The following is a 14,323-nucleotide window of genomic DNA, read 5'->3' on the forward strand; positions in this document are numbered from 1 at the left end:
AAACACATATTGAGATACATGAGTATTATTAAAAATACTCAGCGAGGTCATCCTTCCATCTACTAGGCTATACACACAACCAACTGAGATTCTATTTTTAAGTTGAACCAACAAACACAATCAACACATCAAACAAGCAACTCACAAACGGTTAAAAGTGGTGTCGACCGACACCAGATTGGTGTTGATCGACGCTAGCACAAAAGGGTGTCGACCGACACCACACTGGTGTCGATCGACACTGACTCTGTAGACGCGATCTGCACGAATCCGAACGTCGAACCTCCGTTTCAAATCACCACAAAACCGTCTCAAACTCTCTCAATCGCCTCAGGGACCTATGGGAATCACTAAAACAACAAACCCAAGCAAGCAAACACCACAAATAGACAAAGAACAACCAAACACAAGAGATCTCAGGCTTAGATCAGCCATGGTCAAGCACTCACCTCTTTTACAGGAAGATTTGAATAAGAAACGGTGGAACCAACACCTTAGGAAGCTTCTCCTTCGTTCCCAATAACAGCTCTCCCTTCCACAGCCACAGATCCCTCCAAAACACCAAGAACAAGACAAAAATCTCTCAAGAACACTTTTAAAGGCTCTCCAACATTTTCTCTCCTTTTCTCTCTTTTTCTCTCTCAACGGCGACAAAACAAGACAACTTCAAACCCTTAATTCGTCGCTTCTCCTCTTATATACTTAATTTAGGAATTTTCAATTGAACCAAACCGAACCAAACAACAATTAAAACAAACCAATCGAAATTGGAAATGATGGTGTCGATCGACACACCCATGGTGTCGATCGACACTCAGACCAAAAATGCAAATTCTGGTTCGCGGATGTTACATTAATGTACAACATCAATTTTTTAGGAACAAGAAAAAATATTAAAACATTAATCTGTTAGAGACAGAAGAAATAATTTTTAATTATATTCAGTATCTGAGTTTAATTCTTCAAAAATTATGAACTTTTATTTATTAAAATATATTAAACTAAATTATTCTAACCTATTTAATTGAATCATTGTAACATTTGCTATATTTAATATTTAAGATCACATCACTCGGATAAAATCTTCATAAATTATTATTTATTAGATTTTAATTCCAAAAATATATTTAAATAAATTATTACAACCTTTTAATTAAACCACAGAAAATTTAGTTTATTTGATGAACCATTAAAACTTTCTATTTCTATTCTGAACCGTTGCAACTTTTGGAAAATTTGATATTTATGGTTGTGGCTATGATACTAAAATATAATTAAATATTTTTTTGTTATGATTTAGTTAAATTAAAGTTATTTGTCGAACAACTGCAACTTTTGGTTTGTTTTTATCGTATATTTCTGTTATGATTGTTTATATTTATAACCGTCTAACATTTTCTTTTATAAAATGTCATATTATCATTACAACTCTTCTTTATGTTCTTTTTTATTTAGATATGTGGATTTGAGTACATCAAATTGAATTTTAAAAATGCAATTACCTATAATATGTTTATAGTATTAATCATTATTTATTTAATCTTAAAGAGTTTTTAATCATATGTCTATAGTTTTAATTATTTATTTAATTACATTGTGAAGGTAAATTTATTTTTAAGAATATTTGAAGAAAGTTTCAATTTTTTTTCTTTTTTGAGTTTATTATTAAATAACTTAATAAAGATAAATAATTAAAGAAATTTTGTAATAACTATTTTATTAAAATGAGTTCCCCGCGATATCGCGGAGGCTCAATACCTAGTAATTATAAAATAAATTTATAAAACTGAGAGTAAAATTTGCTTCGTCCTATTAAAATATTTTATATGTTTCAGTATATTATCATCCTGTTAAAAACTAATGATAATACAAACACTACTCCTTTAAATATATGTATTCATATATAAATTCGATTGTTTGAATGTACTTATTCCGCATAGGTTACCTATTAATCCTCTATTAGGATCAATTCTATGTACGAGTATTTAATTTTATGATAAATTTGAATTTAACCAATAACTGAAAAAATTATGGCTAAATGTTATTTATAAATCATTTCATATTAGAAATAACTTCAGCTTTTAGTTAGAATCATAGTTATTTGCATACTCAATACAACATATATAAGAAATAAATATTAAATACTTTTGATAACATTTTAATTTTAAGTGGTAATCCTCACAATCTTTTTAGATGTTATTTGGTTACTGTTTTTAAATCCGGAATTGAACCTCATGCATTCCATCTTACATACAAATTAAGTATATATCACATCATAAAATATTACATTTTAATTTTACGCACTCAATCTTATTGAGTAACAACTAAAATTTTTGTATCAAATATAATATGTGCATCATATCAAATATATATTTAAGTAGTACTAATATAATTAACAAAAATAACAAAATATTTTTCTTAAAATAAAAAGTTTTATATGTTTTATATAATAAGATATGAAACATAAGTTTTATATAATAAGATAAGAAACATAAGTTTACATAATAAGATATATATTAAAAATTATTTATTTATATAAACATTTAGAATAATTAAAATTACGTTTGTTATTCTTCCTAAAATAAAATAAAATAAATATAAATGATAAGTTTGTCTGTGGCAGACAAACTAATAATATAACATATTATGTTGAAACTAATTACAAATAAAGTATAATACATTATAGGGAATAATAATTGACAGAATTAATGCATGACAGTTAAACAAAAATAAAATAAACTTTGAATGTATGGCAAAATATAATATTATATTGCCAAAAAAGAAGTATCACAGTCAAATATATCACATTATAATTGTTAGTACTTAATAGTAATTGTGAAACAAAATTACTCGCATCGATCTACAAATAAATAAGTCAAATTTCTTTTATTTAACGGACATTACTCTCTTACCTAAAATCAGTGATATAACCATGACTCATGTTTTATGACATGACTATAAAACTATGACTACTTTTATCATTACAAACATCTCCCAAATTTACTACTTTTTCATTTCTTTTGTGATATAGACTCTTTTAACATTTCTGATCGAGGTATTACATTATCTCGGTTTATCTACTAATTATTTATATAGTTTCACATAATATTTTGTGTGTTTTTAGTTTTTTTTTAATACTTCTATTGGTTGATAATTGGTTGTCATATATATCACTCGTGTTTTATTACATTCAATTTTTATATAATACTCGACACATCAATAATGGGTTTATATATGTTCGACTATATATGAGATCTTTGACGAGAATTTTTTTCTCTTTTATAAATTAATCTGTTATGATTTATTACACATTTATCTGGTATTGATATATTGTATTTTTTGTAGGATTTGCTAAAAACCTCTAATCTTAAGCTAGATAGATTTATGACTATATATGTAATTTTTAGGTATATTTTTGTTCATCACACAACTCACAAGCTATGGTGAAACCTATTGTAGTAATAAAAGTACAATATGTACATATATTTAGAACGTTATTAATGATTATCTTTTAATATAATATTTTTAGGGGTTAAGGGAGAAAAGAAAACAAAGAAGAATGGCTTCCAACCGTTGTGTTGTTTGCAAGATCTTGAATGAATCTTGTGATTTAAATAGTGTCTCCAAACCACATTTTCCATCTCATGATATGAGATTTGAAGATGTTCATCAAACTTTGGAGCCATTAACGTCTGCAATATTCTTAATAATCTTGATTCTCCAGAACAATGTCAGATTGCTGTCAACTCTTTGTGCTATGCAGCTGAGGCTCGTAGATGTGACCCCATTTCTGGAGTATGAGAACATCCTACACTATGAGAACATTCTCAATAATGTGAAACAAGATATTAATTTTGCGGTGAATGATATTGAAACAAACATGGGACATGATCAAGTGTCAAAATATTTTGATCTTCCCATTCCAGATGATTTCTTCGCTACATCAACATCTGTGAATTCTTTTACTGAGAGAATAAAGAACCTAAACACAATTGAAAAGAATCAACTTATGCAATTCTGGAAGAGAGATGGTCAAAAGATGGGTGATGGTCATGGACATAGCCGGCTCTAAGTTAATAAAGGCCACAATTAAATTAAATTAAAAGGTCTGTTTTGCAACTGATAAGAATTGAACCCAAGAACTCATTCCCATTAACTGCAACAAATACCAATAGACTAAACACATTTTTTGAAAAAAAAGGCCGAAACTTCTATATAAAATACACGACATAAAAAATGCCACAAGCTAATGCTTCATGGGCTTGGCCTTTGGGCCGACTCTGGTCATGGAGCTGATGGCTCATCAATATCTGTTGGACCATCTACAACTTTAGCTAAGAAGCATCAATGAAAACTTGGATGTCTTTTGTTTGTTTCTTTTTTGAACTCCAGTTCTTGGAATAACTTTTTGTCATTTTCCTTAATTTCTTACTATTTCGTCATATATCTATGTTCGTTTAATAAAATATCTATGTTGTTTGAGTTATTCTTATATGGTGTTTCCTTTTACTTGCATTGGATAATAATCAAAAGTACATGTTAAGATCTTTTAAATCGATCCGAAAGCTAGATTTGTTGCTAAATCACATGAAACATAATAATATTTTTCATAATGTAAATAATATCTTAATTAGTGGGTAAGGTTGGGTTTTTATAGATACACGTACATAAGAAATAAATAAAGATAATTAAAAACTTATAATTTGGAGAACAAAGTTTAATGTCTTTCTAAGTATCTATATTAACATTTTTGAAGTACATTTTGGTTTATGCCCTTGAAATTTATTTTATTTAATTTGTTTTTTTGCAACATTAACCCCTACACATTTTCCTAAAATAACATTTCTACTTAATTAACCCCTACAGATTTTCCTAAAATAACATTTCTACTTAACTCAATTAATGGAACTCTATTAGTTCCATTAATCGAACTCAATTAATGGAACTAAAAAAAAAAAATTAATGGAACTATATTAATCGATCAAATTTATTTATGTTTATTGTCATACACAGCATAACACCATCATTTAAGAGATCGAGAATAAATGCTCAAAACTTATTTTAATACATCTTTATGATAGTTGAATGTAAATCGAAGGACTTTGAGAAACAAAAGATTACATTCTCAATTATACTTATGACGAAGATAACGTTCATAAACACGATAACCCAAACTAAGAAAATCAAATTTTAGCAAATATATAACTTTGTAAGCAATAAATACATTTATTTCTGTATATATATCCTTTAGAAACTGAATATTGTTCTGTAATATTCTTAACAACTCAAATAGGCATACAGAAAAATCTCATGTTTATTTATTGTTTATGATGAAGATATTAGCCATACTTCCGTCTTTCTATTTTAGCTGTTTATATTATTTAATGTTAAATTCACTACTCCAAATTCACTACTTCAATGTTAAATTATTTTAGTACTTCAAATAATTTAATATTTTAACTATAATTACAATATCCTCATCAAATCTTCGACTTATCAATATGTTAACATGGAGATTTAATAGGAAAAGGAAACATGATATACTACACATACACTCATAATTAGTGGCGTACTATATTACTAGCATATATTATAACTACTTCCAAAATTGTAATATTTTGAAGATATTGTATACTTGATCACCAAGATTATCTCTACATATTCACACAAAAAAAACCCTACGATCTCTTTAAAGTTTAAACACTATAAATACGTTCAGTTTACAGCAGCTAATATCACCAAATCCATTTCTCACTTTTTCATAACAAATACGCAAAAAAAAATCACTACTCCAATGTTATTATATATGTTATTATTTGCTACTTCTTATGTGATCTGTTACTTCTTATATTTTCTTTGTTTCATATGTTAGTATATATTTCTTTGTTTTCATCATGTCATCCGTTACTATTAGTCTATTGCTTATTATGTGATCCAACTATCATTATGATAATATTCACTGAATATTATTGTTATTTTATTTGTTTAGGAGATGTCATTGGACAAGTCGGTGACATTGGGGAGATCCCGGAAGCAAACAAATAACCAGCTAATAAACTTAATTTTAAATTGAAAGATGAAAAATGAGTTTTAAGTGAATAGTTACGTATAAATATGAGCATGTAATCATTTTCTTTATATGAGATTTATAAAATTTGTTGTTTTTTGTTTTTTTATGTCATAGTGACGAGAGACTTGGGCGTAACTTGTAGGGTTCACTTGGTTATTCAATAAAGTATTTTCAGAATATTTTCAACCTACTTTATTAATTCAAGTGATTGAATGTCAATTCACTTATTAATCTGCCTATAATTAACTAACCTGGTAATTCGTGTTTGGGGTTTAGCCGTTTAGTTCATACTTCCATATTTCATATTTTAGTTGCTATCAGTGTCATGTATAATACAAAACCCCGTATTAATTTTTTTTGTTAGGCGGCGAAAGTAAACTTTATGTATGGTTTAAATATTTACTATAAAAAAAAGTTGCTAAGGTGAAATAGCTTTTTAAGAAGTCGTTTCTTATAATACAATTAACCTTATAATGGGTCGCTAGCTAATCTCTAAAATGTCTATACCAATTTGGTTTATAATTTCCTAAACTAATTTATATATTTTGAAATTTCTAACACTTAATAACATATGCTAAAAATATATATATAATATTTTTTTTCTTTTAAAAACTCTAATATTCAATAGTAACTATACTGTTTGATATGAACAATTAAAATCTTTAATATTTATTAAGATGGTGATAAAAAATATATAAATAATTATTTCATGGATTAAATCTAATAAATAGAAGTATTTATAATATAATTTATCCTGCGGTATACTTCATAATAACTTTTATGGATATAATTTTTTCACGGGTTAAATAAAAAAAACATTAAACTTATAGGTTAAATTTAAAAATACTAAAAATTTTAAAATATAATAATATAAAAATAGTTCTTTCACGGATTAAATCTAAAAAACACTAAAAATATAAATTTTTAGAGCCATAAAAAATTCAATACGGTCAAATTGTAACATTATTATAAATAAAACTTAATAGTTGTTCCGTCATGTCAGCAGTATACAAGTGGTCAAATTTTAGAATTAACACTCAAAATACAGTTATACAATCTTAAACACTAAACAAAAAAACTAAACAAATAAAATATTTAAACAATTTAGTTTTTTTATTATAAAAATATTATCCCGTGATGTACTGCGGGTTAAAATCTAGTTCTTGTTATTTTACATTATAAGCTTTCAAAAGATAATCTCGAAAACAATATAATGTTTCTTGTCTTTGAAAAGAATAGTGATGTTGACTTCACTTATGCTAACATTTTCTCATGTTAAGTTAAGTTATATTGACCAAAAAAAAGTTATATAATCCAATATTGATTTTGGGAGGGATCTAAATTGGATTTTAACATTTGGTGAAATGATGGTCTAAATTTTACAATAGTATCAAGAAGTATAGTTCTTGGGTAGTGATGTTAAAACGTGTGGCCCAGGCCCGTTTAAGCCCTGCTCGTTTAGGCCCTGCCCGTTTAACTGAATGCCCACTTAAACTTGTTTAAATTTGATACCCGTTTGTTTAAACCCGTTTAAATTACTTTGGCCCGTGTACTCAGATTAGGCCCATTTAAGTTATATGAATATTTTTTTTTATAAAAAATATGAATTTTTATTACATAGTACGTTTCACAAAAAAAAAATTATATATTACAAAAGTGTTTCGTTGAGCCGATCGAGCTCTTTCAACTCCTCTTTCATAGATTCAACATCTTCGAAGAACTTGTTGAGGTTCAAACCACTGGTGGATCCCGCTGGATTCGCCTCCTCCTCCGGAAACGTCGCTGTGTGGGGATGGTTCTCCACCGTGGAAGCGTGAGAATGAGCTGGAAACAAAATCGTGAGATTCAGATCGAAATCAAATCAGAAGGAAGGAGGAGAAGTTCCAAAATTGTTTTACAAAAACCAATGAAACAAACCAAACCCAAATATCAAAAACACAAACATTACACAAACCCAAATATCAAAAAATCAATAACCGGAGCTGAGACGGCACTTAGCGCCGGTGAAAGAACTGAGTGGTTGTAGAAGAAAAATCAATCGGATTACCCGTTTAAAAGTAATCAAGACCCGTTAATAAACAGGCTTAAACAGGTGCACCCATTTTTTGCTCCGGAACCGTTTAAGCCCGTTTAAAATGGGCATTATACCCATGGGCCTTAATGGGCAAAGTATATTTTGGCTTTCTTGATACCGATGTAACTTTTCATCCTCATCAAAATTATTTGTCTTTTGCTCAGGAACCTTCATTCTCATCATACAACCTTAATATGATTCTTGGCTCGTCTCTGCTTTGTTTACGCATGAGAAAACTTGGAATTATGGTCTCCTATAGTTAGCCACAAATTTTGGCTTTCTTGATACCGATGCAATTTTTCATCCTTATAAGCCTTCCTAAAGCGAATTGTTATCTCCGTTATTTCTTGTGGTGATCTCGACTTAGTAAAAACTTTAAACTATTATGTAGGATAAATAATTTATTAAAAATATATAAATAATACTATGGTATTTATTAAAAATATTGATGAGTTATACATCATTTATGATAAATTAATTTAAATACATAAAGTATTATAGTAATAATATAATACTAGATATTCATCCGCGGTACACCGCGAGACTATATTTATTAAATTAAAATGTAGAAAAATTAAGTTGCATTTATATTTTTATATATATTTAGTTTTATCATTGGTTATAACCTGTAATCAACAATTTTCTTTTATATATGCTGAATAATATTATTTTAAACAAATCATATGCACGTTTATTATTGTTATTAGTTAAAATAAAATGAGATAATTTATCAATATTTGATTAGAAAAATATGTTAAAATATTTTTTTGAAACTACATTCTTTGAATAAAAAAACATCATTAAAAATAGTTATTTTCTATGTTATAGAATTACAAAAATTAGAAACTTTCATATCTACTAATTATATTAGTTTTGGGGAAATATTAAATTAAAGATAAAATAGGAAATCAAATAAACTAAATAAAAAATGGCTACAACAATTAGAGAACTATACCCAGAAAAAAAGTCTTCTTATCCTTTCACTTCCATTTATTTTATTCAATCTCATAGGAGTAACTGAATTAAAAAAACTTGTTTTTAGAACTGATGATTCCAAAAATCATATACAATCAAAAACAAAAATTATAATAAAAGGAATTATTATGATTTCCACGTACCATCACCAATAAAACCATCACCACGACACCACCACCGTAGATAAATAATATCTCTGTCACCGTTAAGAACCCAATTATCCAAAATAGAAATCAACACCCTTTATAATTACCACTACCACTAAATGATGCTCCGCCAGAAAATAATATTACCACTTGCTCTGATCTCGTTTTTGTTATAATGTATAATCTTGTTATAAATAATATTACCACTTGCTCTAATATATATAATCTTGTTATGAACATGGACAATTACTAACATCGATTATCAATATAATTACAGAGTTTGAAAGTTAGTTCAAGAAAAGATTGATAATATGTTCTCAAGCGGGAGCAAAACATTGTAGCAAGTGATAACTTCTAAATTAATGATTGAGTTCGGAACGTTTAATGAAGAAGCAACGTTCCATTTCATATAGGACACATGAAAAAGGTTAGTACCTCCATTTATCCCTGATAGTAACAAACTTTAGGATTAAGAAAGCATAATTAGGTGGATACATGATCTTTATAACTCGATTGCTATTCAAACATAAAAATTATAACCAAAAACAAAAATTATCATAAAATAACAAAGATTAACAAAACAATATTATAGACGATAAAATGTACTGCAAACGAAAATAATAAAAAATTGTCATTAGAGTAATTAAATTTTGTTTGCTTTTGCTATAGAGGAAGTGTTTATCGTGTTTGGTGAGCTTAGATGTTGATTCTTATTTATAGTATTTTGAGAGAGTTTTGGGTTAGTAAGAGCGAAAATCTTGATGATCAAGTTGAAAATATCTTCACCAAATAACAGTTTTGAAACAAAATTAATTGGTTTAAACATATATAATAGAATATGCTAGTAATTAACGTTCAGTGTGACAATATATTACAATTTCCAAAAAATGAATAAAACAGAATTTGAAACCAAGTCTTAGCAATATATGGGAAGATCTAATATTGGTTTCCTTTTTTGCATATATTTCGAAAGTAAACTAATGTCGATTGTTTGTTTGGCACCGAGTCTTAGCAATATATGGGAAGATCTAATTAGAGGAAATAAGAAGAGTAATAAAGATCTGATTGCCATATATATAAATCATATATGTAGGTAAGATACTTTAGGATAATCGTATATAGAAAGAAATTCGTAATTAAATGGGGCGAAAATTTTGGAAAAGAATCGTATATTATCACATATTTTGTATTGAAAACATGATTTTAATCATAAATTGGAAACCTTATCAAATTTAATAAATTATAAATTAAAAAATATTAATGCCAATGGTATTCCTGTAAATAAGTTGGAACTCCAAGATTTTTTTCATAAACTGGTGCAAAAATTGCAAAAATGTATATATAGATATTGATAAATGATACATTATTAGGAAATATATTCAACTACTACTAAAAGAGCACTACAGAAATATTTCGACAATAGAGTCATCATATGCATTATATGTGCGTGTACAGCGTTGAAAACGCACCTCAAAACGTGAACGCCCTTAAACCATTTTACTGATATCCTCTGTTTAGCCTTTTTTAGCTTAGCCGCGAGCTTCTGTGAAATAAGGTGCGCGAAAAAAAGCCCCCCGCCTTTGTGTTTCATTTTCATTTTATTTTTTTCTTTTTTACCACCAAAACTTTTAAATCCCCAATTTTGGGTTTTTTTTTTTTTTTTTGGTTTTTCGAATTTATCCCACAAAGCTCAGAAACTTAGGGTTTTGCTTTTTGTACTCTTTTAATTCGAGTCTCGTTTTCACCACTGTTTAGTGTAATCTCATCTCGACATGGCGACTGAAACCCTAAAATTGAAGACACCAGAATTAGCAGTTGATTCTCCGCCCAAGGAAGAAGCTGATTCCGTGAAGGATACAACAGAGAAGAAGGTAGTAGCTCCAGTAAGTGAAGACGCCGAGAAGAAGAAGAAAGAGGAAGCCATGAAGGACAAAGGAGTAGTAGAAGGAGAAGCGAATGGTGGAGAAAGAGTTAAATCTCCGGTGACTCCACTCAGTGAGAGGCCTACAAGGGAGAGAAAGAGGACTGAGCGTTACATTTCGGATACTGATACTACTCCTCCTTCTCGATCCTCTGGGAACAAGCCTGGCTCTATTGAGCAGGTATATATATATATATATAAAGATTCAAACTTTGCTTCTTGGGTTTGTTTTAGATTCTTTTCCAGAATTTGACTAGTTTTAGTTTCGTTTTTAGGGTCGTGGTACACGGCTTAAGGAGATTCCAAATGGTATGTAATTTAACACCCTGATTTGGGTTTTTCTTTTTACCTTACATAGATTTGGAGAATGATTTGGGTCTGATTGAATTGTGTTAAACTGTTTCTTTCAGTTGCTTATAAACTATCCAAGAGAAAGCCTGACGACAATCTCTTCTTACTTCACACCATTCTCTACGGCAAGAAAGGAAAGGTACCTTATTTACTATGTGTGTGTGTATTAAAGCTTCTGTCTCTGTTTATTATATGATACCGGATGTTTTGTTCTCTTTTGCCAGAGTGCTTGATTGATTGATGATTACTCAAGGGTTTGTGTGAAAAATGCTGTGCAGGCACAGACGCTGAAGAAAAACATTGGTCAGTTTTCGGGTTTTGTATGGTCAGAGCAAGAGGTACCAATTTTGTTGTGTAGATATATATATAGTTTCAGGGGCGTGTATGAGTTGATGACCAGCTTTGTTTTAAGAGCGGTATTTTAATTGGTTCTCCAGGAGGAGAAGCAAAGAGCAAGAACAAAGGAGAAGCTTGATAAATGTATCAAAGAAAAGTTGATTGATCTCTGTGATGTGCTTGATATACCCAATAACAAAAGTAATGAGAAAAAAGTAAGTGATAGCAAATTTTTTGTCTATCTGTTTGTGTCTTGATTGCTTGTATATTCATACATCTGTTCCGATACTGTCAGGACGAACTTGCTGTAAAAGTGCTTGAATTTTTGGTACATCCCAAGGTAACGAGGGATGTTGTACTTGCTGATAGTGAAAAGGTACTCTAACCTAGCACCTGAATCTGAATCACTGTTCTCCATTGTGTTTGATTTGATACGGGTTTTCTCTTTTCTTTGAATACATATAATATAGGAAACTAAAAAGCGTAAGAAGAGCACACCAAATAACTTGACTTCTGGGGAATCATCAGATGTCCCAGCCAAGGTTTGTAATTTTATCTTTCCTCTTCTTTAGTTTGAAATCATTAACATGATTTGTTTATTTCTCCCCTGGCTGATAAAAATATCCCCCTTTTCTAGTTTGTTATTATGAACCGTGTGATCTTTATGATTTGAGTAGCTTTGTCTGCGCTACCTTATCCATTCTTGAACACAAAACTTTACCTAGGAAGTTCTGCAATTTACATAGTGCACATCTATGTATTGTAATATGATTTTCTTTTATTTCACAACTTATTAGTTGTACATACGGCTGCTATTTGGTTTGCGGTAATTATTAAGCAATGTGTCGTACTATAATGGGAAAACTTGGGAATAGTAGCAAATCCAAGACTAGATTCAAAGGCTGGGTCAATTTTTACTTGATGGTTTTTATTCAGCAAATGTATACATCTCAGCACTGTCTTATTTCCAAGCCATTTTCTTTTTTTCATTGCATTCTCATTTCTGGTTGTTTGGTTTTCCCCACTTAACTCCTTGTGTGATATGTCTCTGTGAGAAGAAAATGTGTAGATTTCTGGAAGAAAATAGTTGAGCATTTTCATGAAAGCCTCTTTCTCTGCCTTTGCGTGACGTTGCATAAATGATCAGTGTCTTTTTATGTTTGATATATACAGAAGAGAAGGCAGACGAAAAGTTCTGGAAAGAAGCAAGATAAGCCATCTGAAACGGAAGAAGGAAATGGTGAGGCTGATGTTGGTTCTGAAGATGAAGATACTGAAACTGAAGACGAGAAAGATAATGCCAAGGAGAAGAAAAAGTCAACCGATAAAAAAAGCTTGTCAAAAAGGACTAAGAAGGAGAAACCAGCAGCTGAGGAGGAGAAGTCTCTTAAAGGTTCTGCAAAATCTGGTCGAAAGTCCTCCAAACAAGTCGATAAATCAACTGCATCATCAAGCAAGAAGCAAGAGGTTGATAAAGACGATTCCTCTAAAGAGAAAGGCAAGAAACAGACAAGTAAACCACAGGCAAAGGGATCCAAAGATCAAGGTTTGAATGATTTCTCAGCTCGATATTAAAAGCTTTATATATCAAATTTTGAAGGTGTATCGATTTTCTGTTTCATTGTTTGTGCAGGTGCAGGAAAATCCCCTGCGAAAGGTAAAAAAGAACCCACAAGAAAAGAACTGCATGTAGTGGTGGCCAAAATCCTGAAGGAAGTAGACTTCAATACGGTGAGACTTCTATAGATTGAGATTTAACAGATTGTAAACCGTTTACCAAAATCTTGAACTCAGGACATTCTGAATTTTGTTTTCAAACAGGCAACTCTATCTGATATTCTGCGGAAGCTTGGTATGTTTCTGTAAAGCTTTTCCCTTTTACTCAATCGGTAATTGTTGTCTTCTTCAAAATTTGCAGGAAACTGTTTTATTGAACATTATTTTGCTGGTTGTGTAAATATTAGGGAGCCATTTTGGAGTTGATCTTATGCATAGAAAAACGGAGGTGAAGGATATCGTTACAGATGCCATTAATGAAATGAGTGATGGTAAGGAGAAAGATGAAAACACAGAGAATGAAAGGTGAGCAAGCGAAGGAAGGCAAAGAGAGAAAGAGTACTACTTTTGTCTTTCTTCTCTTTTCTGCAAGTCGGATATGAAAGTAAGAAAAAACATAACCAAAAAGACGGTTTAACTTAACCTACATCTGTGAATCATAGGAGTGATTTACAGGATGGGATTTATTTCTATGTTGGTGTATCGTGTAATCTGTTAGGCTCATGTAGTACCTGGTTCGCCCCACTTGTGTAGCTGTTAAGTTTCTAACTTTCTATTTAACTATAAGGATTGTATGATTGGATTATCCAATTTGGATACTTTTGAGTTAATTTGAGATGTATTTGTAAGGACTTCCAATCTTTCTTCTTTTTTTGGGGGGGGGGGGGGTCTTT

The 14,323-nt window shown here is 29.9% G+C and overlaps 1 protein-coding gene across 2 annotated transcripts; it reads left to right on the forward strand.

Annotated features, from left to right (window-relative positions):
- On the forward strand, positions 10,749-14,281 carry LOC104791087 (protein DEK-like). 2 transcript variants are annotated; one of them, XM_010516888.2, is made up of 12 exons: positions 10,749-10,820; positions 11,021-11,367; positions 11,462-11,495; positions 11,597-11,676; positions 11,816-11,875; positions 11,975-12,088; positions 12,169-12,249; positions 12,344-12,415; positions 13,047-13,419; positions 13,507-13,604; positions 13,695-13,725; positions 13,838-14,281. In XM_010516888.2, the coding sequence occupies exons 2-12, from the start codon at positions 11,038-11,040 to the stop codon at positions 13,957-13,959; spliced, it is 1,395 nt and encodes a 464-aa protein (XP_010515190.1). In that variant the 5' UTR covers positions 10,749-10,820; positions 11,021-11,037; the 3' UTR covers positions 13,960-14,281. The 2 variants fall into 2 exon arrangements, with proteins under 2 accessions (XP_010515190.1, XP_010515189.1); XM_010516887.2 differs by lacking the exon at positions 10,749-10,820 and having other exon boundaries at positions 10,899-11,367.

Source organism: Camelina sativa, chromosome 6 (assembly GCF_000633955.1).
Source record: "Camelina sativa cultivar DH55 chromosome 6, Cs, whole genome shotgun sequence".
In the NCBI taxonomy this organism is placed as follows: Eukaryota; Viridiplantae; Streptophyta; class Magnoliopsida; order Brassicales; family Brassicaceae; genus Camelina; species Camelina sativa.